The 13353-nt window shown below is 35.9% G+C and overlaps 1 protein-coding gene across 1 annotated transcript; it reads right to left on the bottom strand.

The window, feature by feature from the left end:
- Positions 1-4768: 4768 nt before the first annotated feature.
- LOC120085425 (putative aspartic proteinase GIP1) lies at positions 4769-11531 on the bottom strand. The gene is made up of 3 exons (XM_039041385.2): positions 11305-11531; positions 11092-11218; positions 4769-6303 (listed from the first exon to the last, which is right to left on the bottom strand). The coding sequence occupies exons 1-3, from the start codon at positions 11529-11531 to the stop codon at positions 4813-4815; spliced, it is 1845 nt and encodes a 614-aa protein (XP_038897313.2). The 3' UTR covers positions 4769-4812.
- Positions 11532-13353: the final 1822 nt, after the last annotated feature.

Below are 13353 nucleotides of genomic sequence, written 5' to 3'. Positions count from 1 at the left end.
CTTAATGTAAATCTCATTTACATCAATCCTCCACTAGATGTATCTCATACATCATACCGATTATATCATATATAATCAAAATACCTTTTGTCAATTTGAACATTTCAAATCAACACCAAGAATTGATCCTCAACAGAATCCAGGCTACCAAGGAGACCTCATGGACCTATAGCTCCGAAGCTCCAACATACGTGAATAACTGACTAAACTCTTTAGTCACGGGATCCACCATCCGTTAACTGCCAGGAACTCCACTAAAGACCGACAGCTGAACTCTCCTTACTACAGATATATTATGTGTCCATCATAACCAATCAATAGTACGACAACCCTTCACAGATCGCTCGTAAGTACAGCTGGGCCAATAACCGTTATGCCTCTATAGTTACATATGTCTCCTTAAGTACCACTGATCCCTCTAATGAACATAAGTCATAGTCCTACTATGGCTGAGTCTTCTCTTCCAAAGAGAAGTTATGGCCACTATGTTCAAGCCCCGAAATCAGCCCTTAAGGGAGAAATCTCTTTACTTATCCCTACTTCGGGAAAGAAGTGAATTTCATCTTGTGGATTGAGTTCACAGCTCTCAGATTAGATAATTCCCAAAAAAGGTAAGCATGTTTAGTTGGCAATCTAGCCACTCTCACCCATACTAATCAAAGGACCGCCCTCAAAGGCATGAGTTCCCAAAACACTTAAGATTAAGGTTGTGTCACCTATGGTCATTTAGGTGAGATGTAAGTCTCTAGTATCAACGACATTATATACAGAGTCTAATCATCTTGTGGTTTAGGTCTTATACAAGCTCTTTGTATAGGACACCCCTGCTCCACGTCTCCACATGAATGGTCAGGATCTACCATCTGTAGTAGTTTACAACACTTGCAAACCTCTACAAAGCGGGTCGTATCCGTAGTGTCACCAGGATCAGGTATCCCACCTCAATCCTTATACTACATACCGATTTAGGTTATCACTTAAGGCATGATCCATTTGTATATCACATATACATGCTTAAGTTCACATAAGATAACCAAAGAGCTTGGTTTATTGGATATGAGTAAATGCCAGAATTAAATAACACTTATTTTATTCATTGAACAATGTGTATCTTTACAAAACAACGAGACTCCGGGAGAATTAGGACACCAATCTCAACAGAATTGACCACTTCAAATTGCAGAACATTTCCATAATAATAAGTAAAAGGATCTTTTTAAGAAGTTATTATGTTTTCATTCACTAGTCACTACTAAGTGCATAACTAAGATGCAACGATCAACTTTTCTACCTAATATTATTATTTTTTGGGTTAAAGTAGAATTTTGATCCATATACTTCAAAAAATGTCTAATTTTAATTTTTGTACTTTCAAAAAAATCCTCAATTTAGTTGTTCAAATTTAGTTTTGATTAAAATTTTTAAATAATATAATTGGTTATTAAGATTTTATAAATAAGAATTTTCCTTATTATAAGCATTCACCTAAAAATGGTATTTTTAATTATTATAAAATTCCACCTAAAAATGGTTATAGGAAGATTAGATGGGGAGGGCCAATAAAATAATATAAAACCACCAATACTTGAGTTTATTGTTAGAGTGGTCATTATGTATATAGGAATTAACATTAGCTCTTGATGTACCTTCAGAATTTTAATCAATATTAGCTCTCACGATTCCAGGAACAATTTCAACATATTTCCTATCTTTGAAAATGGAAAATGAAGAACTATTTACCATCATATAAATCATTTCCACCTCTCAGCGAAAACTATTGGTAGTTGTATCCCTTTTCCTAAATGATCATCGTAGAATAGAGAACTAATCATTGCTTATTAGAAATAAATTTCGGCAACTAAACTTCTTCCGATTTATTTATGAGAATGACTTAGGTTGTCGCGAGAGCACACGAATGGATAGAGGATGTTTGTCATCCTTTGTAACATGCTTAGGATGACCGGTCGACTAATGCCTACTCAGTGTGTTGATGTTGAAGAGATGGTGACAATGTTCCTCCACATATTGATCCACGACGTTAAGAATCGAGTAGTTTGAAGACAATTTTCACGGTCAGGTGAAATTGTTTCACGACATTTACTTCATTCTTGCTGCATAGCTACAACTTCATGAGATACTGTTAAAAAATCCAGAGCCCATCACAAATAACTGCTCTGATGAAAGATGGAAGTGGTTTAAGGTATTAGATCGGTTTTATCAATACATGATCAAATACTAAAGAACTTTCTTACAAGAAACCACAAACTTTAACTTATTTATGATGTATGAACTCAAACAGAATTGTCTGGGTGCTTTGGTGGCAGATACACCGAGATCAATGTTAGTGAAACCAATCAACCACGATATCATACCAGGAAGGGTTAGATAGCCACAAACGTGCTTGGTGTATATTCAAATGGAGAGTTCATATTCATTATGCCAGGGTGGGAAGGGTCTGCAGTCAATTTTAGGATGTTTAGGGATGCGATTTCTCGACCTACTAGATTGAAGGTCCCAAATGATATATGGAACTTTTTAGGACAATATTTTTATGCACAAACTCGAATAGCTTTTCAACTAACTATTTATATAGCCTGTATAGGTTATTACTACTTATATGATGTTGGATATCCCAACATTGAGGGTTTCTTGGCACCGTATAGGAGAGAACGATATCACCTTTTAGAATGGTGTGGTGTTGGAAATGCATCGACTAATCCAGGAAATTTTTCAATATGAAAAATACATCTGCTTTGAATTGCATCGAGGGAATGTTTGGCGTACTGAAAGGTCGTTGGGCAATTCTTCGTGGAAAGTCATTCTACCCAGTGAAGGTCCAATGTCGAACAATAACAACGTGTTGCTTGCTTCACAACCTAATCACCAGAGAGATGGGGCCAGCTGCAATGTTGGAAGCATCGGAGGATGAAAACTTTGTACCTAGTGGATTGGGTGAGGATAATATAAAATTTATTGAAACATCTGATGAATGGACCAACTTTAGGGATGATTTGGCGAGTAGAATGTTTGATGCATGGGAACAAACATCATGAAGAAATACTTTATCATTGAAGCTGTCTTCTTATGAGTTTAAATTTAATTAACTTTGTTTCATATTTTTGTAAGATCGAACAATTTTTTTGTTTTTTTTTTATGAAATATGTCTTACGTAATTCGTACTACTAAATGTATTTCTCTATGTATTCTCTTTTTAATTCAAGTAGATATACAAATGCATGTAGCTTAATGGTCGATCGTGAGAAGATAAAAAAACACACTTGATCTAAGGTTGAAGATGCAAAGCTGGTTGAATCGTTAATGCATTTGGTCGAGAATAGGTGGTGAGCTGATAATGGAACTTTCAAGCCTGACTATTTGCAACTACTTGAACATATAATACAGGAGAAAGTTCATAACTGTGGCATTAGAGCATCAACTATAAAGTGCAAGGTGAGGTTCATAAAATGACATACACAACAATTAATGAGTTGTTGAGCAATGCATGTAGTGGCTTCAGTTGGAATTGGGAGTTCAAAAGCGTGGATGCAGAGAAGAATGTGTTTGATTTATGGGTTCGTAAGCTAATACATTACAATGTATTATCATAGTTACTATATTTTTTCTAACATAATATATATTCATTTGCATTCACATCCTAACGCGAAGGGTATGAGGCACAAACCATTACCTTATTTTGACGAACTTTCCCTTATTTTTGGGAAGAATAGAGATACTGATGAAAATTATCATACTCTTATCGACCAGGCATTAGACATGGCGAAAAATATGAATGCTTCCAGATTGGAATCAGAGGATAATGAGGAACCAGAGGACCAAGCATTTGAGAACATACTGACTATTGACGGCATGAACGAACTTTTCTCAGATACACCTACCAGTAGGCGTATCGGACCAACAAACACCACCTCAAGAGGAAGCAAGAGAAAGAGTACATTCCAATATGAGTTTCTCAAGATAGTCCAATCACTGATGGACATCCAAGAAACTCAAATGCAAAAGCTTGTATCAAGGAAAAAAGAGAAATATGAGCTGGTGGTTGGGATATGAAAGGACGCCATCCAACAGATCTTCCAGGTTGAGGGTTTGGAAGAAAATGATCGATTGACCCTTATGGATATCGTGATGACTGATATTCAAAAAACATATTGTTTTCTAGTTGTTCTCCCCAAGTCAAGATGTAGATATTGCATGTGTTGATTGGAAGTTATGTTGTGAATGTCTTGAATTATATATATATTTTTTGTGTATGTAACTTGACGTTTTATCAATCTGTAGTATATATCCACACACACATATATATATAGTGCACTTTGTGAAAGGGTTGGAAAATACGGCCCCTTTATAAGCTAGTATCTACTTTTTGTGCAACAAGTATAATTGCTTTTGTTTAAAACGATTTTGGTTTTTATTAAATGATTCCAAATAATTGTCTAAACTTTCCAAGTCAATTAGTATATTTCAAACTTGTAAAATAATTGCTTTTGTGTAAAATAAATTTTTTTTTCTTTATCAAATGATTTCAAATAGTTGTCTAAACTTTCCAAAATAACTAATAGAAATCAAACTCGTAAAATAATTACTTTTGTTTAAAAGAATTTTGGAAGGAAAGATCAAAACTAAAACCTAAACCATAATTCATGATTATAAAAAATATGTCTACTTAATAAAAATTTGATCAAAATTTTATTCAAATAAAGAATTTGTAGAATTATGGTATAAAAAAGTTCCAAAACAAACAAGTAGATCATTTGAACAAATTCTTTTAGAATTAGAAAAATTATATCAGATACACTAACATCCCATATCAACTCTGTAGCCCCAAATACAAAATTTCAGACATCTTATATCAATTCTGCACCTCACACAGCCACTTATAAGGATAGAAGTGAAGTTGAATTTTGAACATGAAGTCCCTTCCATTAGCGCCGAAGAACTGAATCCAAATCTATAATTTTCAAGATCAAACTGCAACAAATGATCTTCCATTTGCAGACCTCCGATCACAATCGGCGTTCTTGGAAATTCTCCACCATTGATGAATCCCAAGCACCAAACATCAACTCCATTCTTCTTAATCCTCACCATCGTATTCCTCCCCCCCAATTTCCACACCACTTTCCCTTTCTCCATAACCAGATCCACCACCGGTGCCCTCGCCTGTCCTTCCGCCGTCACTCCCACGCTATACGCCGTATAGCACACTCCGAACGGCTCTACCGCATTTGTCAACGTGAAGTTCAGTGCAGCAGATTCTTTCATAAACACCGTCGTGAATGCTCTGTAAATTGAGCTCTGTAGCACCGCGTAATTGGTGGAGGTGCTGATTTTCGTTCCGCCGCCACCAATAACCGGCTCAAACGACAATAGAGAAGTGTTGAAAGGCACTGCCTTGCCGTTGATTCTAATGGCCGAGAGTCCAATGTAATACTCGTAAGACGGTAACCAATTGGTGTAAATCGAGTTGGTCGCCGGACTGAAGAGCAAGGGAGTGTAAATTAGGGATTTTGAAAGATCGACATTGGGGAAAAATTTGTACGGACCTTTAGAACCGAAGAAAGCAACGCCAGGCCCTAATCTTGCTCCAGATAAACAAATCGCGAAAAACCTAGGGCTATTGAATTTCGCGCTAATCACCGATGGAATCGACACGTTGGAACGACCGAGCGCCGCCAGGCCAATGACACCCCTGGCAAGTCCTCGGAGGAAATCGGTCTTGACGCAGGAGAAAGGAATTTCGGGAATACGACGGAGTGGATAGGAATCGGAGCCGTCAGTGGTGAAGAGAGCAAGAACATCGGTGATGACATTCTCGGAATCGGTGAGCTTAGCGTGATTGTAATCAACAAATTGATCTCTGAGGAATGGTTTCTCTGGATAGGCGTAGGAAAAGATGGTGTCGTTGGCGCAGACCGGAGATGGAGCTTCGACGCAGGAGCCGCAAGTATTCTGTTGTAAAGAATGGGAGAGAGGGGAATTGCAAAGGACAAATTGGTAAGAGGAAGAGTTGTAACGGTTGTAGCAGTCGATCCAGGAGAAGCCGCCGCCGAGGTCGAGGTCGAGGTTGGCCGGCCGGAGCGGCGTTTTGAGGTGGACGGAGATGGAGTAGAGAAGGGAGATATGGTCTTTGTAAATGGGAGCGACGAAGGCCGTTTGGAGAGAATACAAAGGAAAAAAAAGAAGAAAGAAGAAGAAGAAGAAGTATTTACCATGCGTGGGCACATCCTCATTTTTGCCAACGAAACCATGTGTGTGGGCAAAGTTGAGTGGATTTATTGGAATGCACTATTTTGGGCGTTTTTGCTGACACATTTTTTTAGTTGCTTCTAACGCACATTATGTAGGTAGAAAGTTCAGTATCGCTGATACAAGGCTCGTGATTTTTGAAAGTTACATATGTGATTAACATATTGCAGGAAACCCTAATTAAGTTTTTAGGTCATAACTATTGGTTTTTGACACTTATGTATATAAATATTATAAATATGTGAGAATCATTTGTTTTGTCATCTACTTTTTAGAGATATTTTCAAAATTCAAACTAAGTTTTGGAAACTAAAAATGTAGGTCATATTTGATAACTATTTGACTTTTTTGTTTTAAGTTTTTGAAATTATGTTTATAAACATGACTTCAAGTTTCATCTATAAACTTCTTTTGGGGTGTTTGGGGCAAGGAGTTGGTTATTATAATAATAGATTATTATAGTTAAGTTATAATAGTTTGTGTTTGGGATGTAGATTATTTTAGTTTAGATTATAACAGTATATGTTTGAGGGGTAAACTATTTTAGTTTGAGAAGAAAATGGTAAATACTATAGCAAAGAATAAAAAAATGATGAATGTAAAATAGTAAATACTGTAGCAAACGAGGGTTTTGAAATAATGTTTATTGTAGCTAATTGAGGATTTGAATAGTATTTACTCACTACAAAAAATGTTTGATAAGATATATTTGATTAAGAGCATCATTACAACAAAATAGTATTTTTGACGTTTTTTAAATGTCAAGTGTCAATTTTCTTGACGTTTTAAATAATGTCAAGGAATCCCGTATCAATAATGTCGATGTTCTCGATTAGAAAAAAAGTCAAGAATATTGACACTTGACATTTTTAAAATGTCAAGAATATTGACGTTCTTGACAAATAAAAATGTCAAGAACAATTTCACTTGATATGTGACAAACGTCAAGATATACTTTACTTGATATTGAAAAAAATGTCAAGAATATAGGAGTTCTTAACAAGAATAAAATATCAAGTGCAAGACTCATTGACAGTTTTCACTTGTCAAATAAATTTATATCTTGACACGTTTAACTCGTCATGTATGTGATTTTTTTTAAGGAAGAAAAAAAGATTAACATGGATGTTTACCTCTAAATTGTTCCTGTATTTTAAACCAACAATCACATATGATATATTATGAAAAATATCCATCATAAAAAATAAACAACTAAACACATTTTCAATCTTATGAACTAAAATTTTCTCCAATATAACAAAAGATAACATTTTTCAACATTATCATTATAAAACTTTACAACTCCATAAAGGATTTGCTAAGCTAACTAGAAGAATATGGAAAGACCTATATGGACACTTCCAAAGGAATATAAGGAACATAAATTCTAGCAATCAACCTAATATGAACAGTTTCAAAAATTACATTTCCAAAACTTTTATCAAAACTATCCATCTACCCCATATTAACAAAACTATATCATTCTACCCATAACAACTATCAAAACCACATTTGTAATCACCATCTCCATATGAACACATGAAACAATTAACCACTATTCCAAAACTACACCCCTCCCCCCTGTGAAACCCGAATTTCCATTTTCCCTATTTAAGCAAGTGGTTAAGGGAATTAACTAAGTGAAAGTTAAATCTTATGTTGAAGTGAAGGAAATTTCTAAGTGTTGAATAGATTTTCCTTGAGTAGCTTTGAGTTAAGCTTTAATTGATGAAAATTGACTAAGTGTTGGACTAGGCATTGCTATGCGTTGACCATAAGATCATGGAAAGATTACTTAGGCAAAGGGAGAAGTTGAAGTAGGAGTGACGCATGCGCTGCTCTTAGAGGTTAGACCAATGCATAGGCTTGATGGATGTGTTGGATGCGTTGAAGGCGTTGGATGTGTTGCATACGTTGGACGCGGTGGAATGTGTCCATACGGCTGAAGGAAGACAGCTGAGGGTGATGCGTTGGTATGGCGTGAGGGCATGTGAGGGCACGAGGATGTGCGCGAACGCAAGGCTCGCGTTGGCCCCGATGGACGCGTTGGACCAGCCGAGTGTCTAATGCGTCGATGCAGTCGAGTGTCTTATGCGTCGATGCAACCGAGTGTCTTATGCATCAATACGGCAAAGTGTCTTATGCGTCGATGCGACCGAGTGTCCTATGCGTCGATGCCAAGTGCCCATGCCAAGCACGCATGCGTCGATGCCAAGCGACCATGCGGTGATGCCAAGCGAGCTATGCGTCGAGGACGAGTGACCATCCGACGCATCGATGTCGTGCGACCATGTTATGCGTTGGAAGTTGAAGATGGCATGCACGATGGATACGTTAGACGCGGCAACTCTGTTAAGGCATAGGCCATGCGATGGGCTAGGTTGGACGCATGGTGGTTGGATCTTGCGATGGTTAAGGCTTGCGATGACTGAGTAAGTTAGTTTGCGATGGTGCTGTGTTGAAAACCAAGGGGAACCAAGGGTTACTATGCGTTAATTACATACTATGCGTTGATGACCCACTAAGTGTTGATGATTATACTATGCGTTGATGGTGTGAGGAAAAGACACTTGGACATGCGGCTAAGTAGGAAGTGTCGGTCGTGGAGCAATCTTGGACTCATATAAATAAGGCCAAGGACTTCAAATGAGAACTCCAATTCTCTTCAAAGGACATAAAGAAGAGTGTATTGAGAGAAGACCATGCGTTGTAGCAAGATCATGCGTTGGTTAAGAAGTTCCAAGAGGGGAGATGTTGTCGAGCAGAAAAGACAGGAAGTAGCATCAATTTGGAACAAGGAGTTCTCCCAGAATACTCGTGCGTTTAGTTTTCAGGGTAGTACTTCCGGAGAAGAAGCTCCAAGGGATCGGGCTAGAAATTGAGAAAACTACAGAAGGGTCAGGCTGTCGGGTAAGCTTGGGCCAGTCTTGAAGATTTTAAGATTTCGTCCAAACCACGAGGATTTCTGAGCTAATATTTTATGGTAATCTTTCTGAGACATTTTAGAACATGTTTGCAGAAGGAAGTATCTTAAAATAAGGTCTGGAACTATGAGTAATCTAAGCTGATATTTGAATCTAGAATTTAGGGTTCAAAAGGGAAACCAAGGAAACTTAAGGAACTTCAGAAAGGAAAGTTCCTAACCAACCAAGGTGAGTGGTTATTGTGTGTTGTATTGTTGATGTAATTTTTATATATAGATAAATATATATAGGGGATAATGTTAAATTGGCATGATTAGGGATATATGTTTATCTTGTTACTATGCTTGTTAAGATATTGTTTGTATGTTTGTTTTGGAAACTAAAATTGTACCCGAGATATATAGTTTGCATGCTTGAAAAGGTACTTGGCGGGAAAATATAGTCGACTTTAGTCGACGGAAAATGATAGTCAATGACGATAGGTGTGAAATATAGTCAAGTTACCTAAGCATAGCTAGTGGGAAAATAGTCGATGTGCACATTGGCGGGATAATAGGGTACAGAGAAAGTTTCCACAGGAATTGTTGTTGTCTTAGTATACGTGTGAAAGTACTGGGGAAAATGTAGGATCATACCAGGGATAACAATGGTAAAGTTGGGGATGTTTTTATTATCTGATAACCAGCGGTCGAGTTGGAGATTGTCCAGCGGTTTGGCTGGAAAATGATATTGAACTTGTGGTAATGTTCTTGTTGACTATGCATTGCTTTCCCAAAAGTATATTTCTATTGACAAAGTTATTTGTTTATCTAAAGGCGTCACTCACTGGCCTTTATAGCTCATTTTTTCCATGTTTTATGTTTTACCTCCTCCCCCCCTCCCCCCAGGTAGCGAAAGGTGAGGAGTTCCAGGGTGCTGCTAAAGTCAAAGTCTGCCACATGCCACAGTTACACTTCTGGAGGGTTTTACAGTTATTGTTGTAAACTTTGTAATTAAGTCTTGGAATTGTATGAACATCACATTGTTATAATAAAATGGCCCTACTTAATCAGTCCGCTGTATATAAATTTGCTCATTGGTATCAGAGTTATTTCGGCAAGAGTTTTTAGGCAGTAAGTGTCAACAAAAGGGTTGATAACTGCTGCAGTCATGCCCTTTCTCAGGCTCAGAGGGTAGTCTGGGATGGGGTGTGACACCCCCCCCCCCCCCCCAATATATGAACAATTCCAAAAAATATTACACCTATATGGATATAAAGTAAATCCAAAAATTGATCAGCCGAAACAAACACATTCAAAATGACCACATTGTACGAGCACCTACAATCGCATATAGTAATCACATGTAGTATCCCTCACATACCTCATGACGTAGTATCCATATTTGGTGCTCCCAACTTGTAGAGGACACTATAGTAAAAAAAACCAGTAAATAAGAATGGAGTCATCCTTATGCACTAGATATCTACTTAATATATGATGAATAAGTAGTCATTGTTTATACTTGTCTTTACTGTTCTCCATAAGGTTTGCTTCCATTTTTTTTTAATATTCTTTTGAGATTGAAACATCTCAACTGCCCTATTTGTCAAAAAATAACCACAAATTCTTAAATAAAGTACACTTTTAAAACAGACACTACAAATGAAAAAGGTTAACTTGCATGTTAGTTATATATCTTATATCTACCCGTGATGTTGTCCTCATTGAGTCTAGGTAGTATACGTTATCATCATATGCATTTATAGCAAGTAATGTCCAATCACCACTAATTAACAAAATATAATTAGTATTTTTATTGCTAATGCAAGTTTGTTTGACTACTAAACTGAAATTGATAAAAAAAAAAATGTAACTCACCCAGGATTAAAAGGAGCAAGAACTATTTAGTTTGCTTTTAAGACCATCAGTCTACTACACAGGTTTCGAATTTTAACTTCTTGAGAGTTATGTCCAGGAGAAATGAGAGATGGATCTACAAAAATGTATTGTGAACTTTCCTTTGAATCAACAAAGGATGAGTGCAAGTACCTACAAAAACAAAACATAAATATAGATGAATAAAATTGAAAAGAAACATCAAAACTAAAGTCTACAAAAGTAATAATATTACTTACGCCATATAAGTCACCAAAATCAATGTCTTCACTTTATCCATGTTACAAAACTTAATTATGTCTTCTCGCAGTACACAACTCTTTTGACTGATTTCAAAAAGCCTAACTGGAAGTTGTAAAGAAATACTAGACTCTTTGGCCATCACCTTCTCAGCATATCTAAGAATGAATTTTAAAGATACTGGCAAAATCGATATTGAGTCACTAACTTCTTTTTTCTTGGACATTTTCATTGAAAATTTCTCCTAATGCAACAAATCATAGCAATATATATATATATATATATATATATATATATAAAGCATAAATATTAGACATTTAATGAACTTAATTGATTTTATTAGTGTTACTTACCTTAAAGATTCTCAAATCTTTTGTGTTGCAATTTACATTCACCTTTATCTTGTCTGTGTGTACTTTTTGTGCGTACTTTTCAATATTGCAGTGGCCCCATCCTGAGCTAACTACGAACTCCTAATTATTTCGAATTATCCTTAGATTTGCATGGGTAAGGGTTGGCTCAATAGTGTCGGCTCAATAAACCCCCCATTTCAAGGGTAAGACTGGGTAGATAGCTAGGGACATAGGGTGCAAGGCGGAATTCTCTCATACTCGCTTTTAGGGATAGTAGCGAGGTTGTTCCCTTGAGAAGGACTCGATTTAGTGATAGGATCACAAACCAATTGTCATATTGGGATAGAGGAACTTAAGGAGTAGGATGTAATCTCATGGGTAAAACAATTTTTGACCCACCCGTTATTATGAACAACCTGTGAAGGATTAACTTACTGATTATGATTATATCGAGTGGACAAAAATATATCTACAATGAGGGGAGTGCAACTATTGGACTTTAGTGGAGTAGCCTAGTAGTTAACGAATGTTGGTTAATTGGGTTAAAGAGTTTAGCCGCATAATCTCAGATCGCTGGAGCTCATGATTTGTAGGTCCATGAGGTTCTTCTGCTAACTCATAACAGACTAAACCTTAGAACAAAGTGACAAGTGAATTCGAGTTAGGGAATATGTTTTAAATATGTGTGATATATTTATCGATGTATCATCAATTGGAAATTGAATGATAAAGAGAGAATTGGAGATATTTAAATAATATTTAAATATCAAGACTATGAATAGGGATTAGCGTTGGATTTAAAATTGAATATTAGATTAAATTAATTAAATTATTTAATTAATCATTTAATATTAATTTAATTTTAAATTAATGTTTAGAATTAATTTTGAAATTAAATGGAATTGTCAAAGTAGGTTGAAAGTCAAAATGTTGACTTCACAAAGCTTTGAAAGTAAAAAGTCAAAGGTCGACTACACTAAGTGGGAAATTCCAAAATCCTTTTTGTTTTGAATTAAAATTGTATTTAATTTAAATTTGACCAAAGTCAAATGTTGACTCCAAAATCAAAGGTCAAAAGTTGACCTAACATAGTGAAAAAATTCAACATTTTTATTTGAGAGAGAAAATTCTATTTTAAGTGGAATTAGGTGTTGATTCTATAGCTAACCACTAATCCCACTAAAATTGAGTGCATTTTGAAGTGTCAAAATGTAGTTAACTCAATTTTTCATGAATTGCATGTAATTGCTCTATAAAATGAGTGATTATGTGAAATTTAATTATTTCTTGTTAAGTGAATTTTCAAATTAGTTGAAAATTAATTTCCTTTTGGCAAAACTTAGAATTTTTCTAAAATATGTTTTAGAAAATACCTCAATTCTCTCTTAATTTTCATACTAAATTCATCCCTAATTTAATCACTCATCAGATCCCACCATCCTGTTCTAAGGCCGGAGAACAGTTGGAAAGATTTTTGTGGTGGTCTACGAAGCATTCGTGAAGAGATTGGAGCGGAGCTGAGAATCAATTTGTAGCTACAAAAGCTATACTCTTAATCCATTTATCTTATGATAAATTGCATGCTTACTCATATGAAATTAACATAGTTAGAGTGCTTTAGATCCTTTATTGTTTCCGCTGTGCATATGTACGTTCCATCAAATGGTATCAAAGCATGCTTAAAGTACTCAATTA

This window comes from Benincasa hispida, chromosome 9, assembly GCF_027475165.1.
Source record: "Benincasa hispida cultivar pf3 chromosome 9, pf3_genome.v1.1, whole genome shotgun sequence".
Lineage (NCBI taxonomy): Eukaryota > Viridiplantae > Streptophyta > Magnoliopsida > Cucurbitales > Cucurbitaceae > Benincasa > Benincasa hispida.
This window is presented reverse-complemented; position numbering and strand designations above follow the sequence as displayed.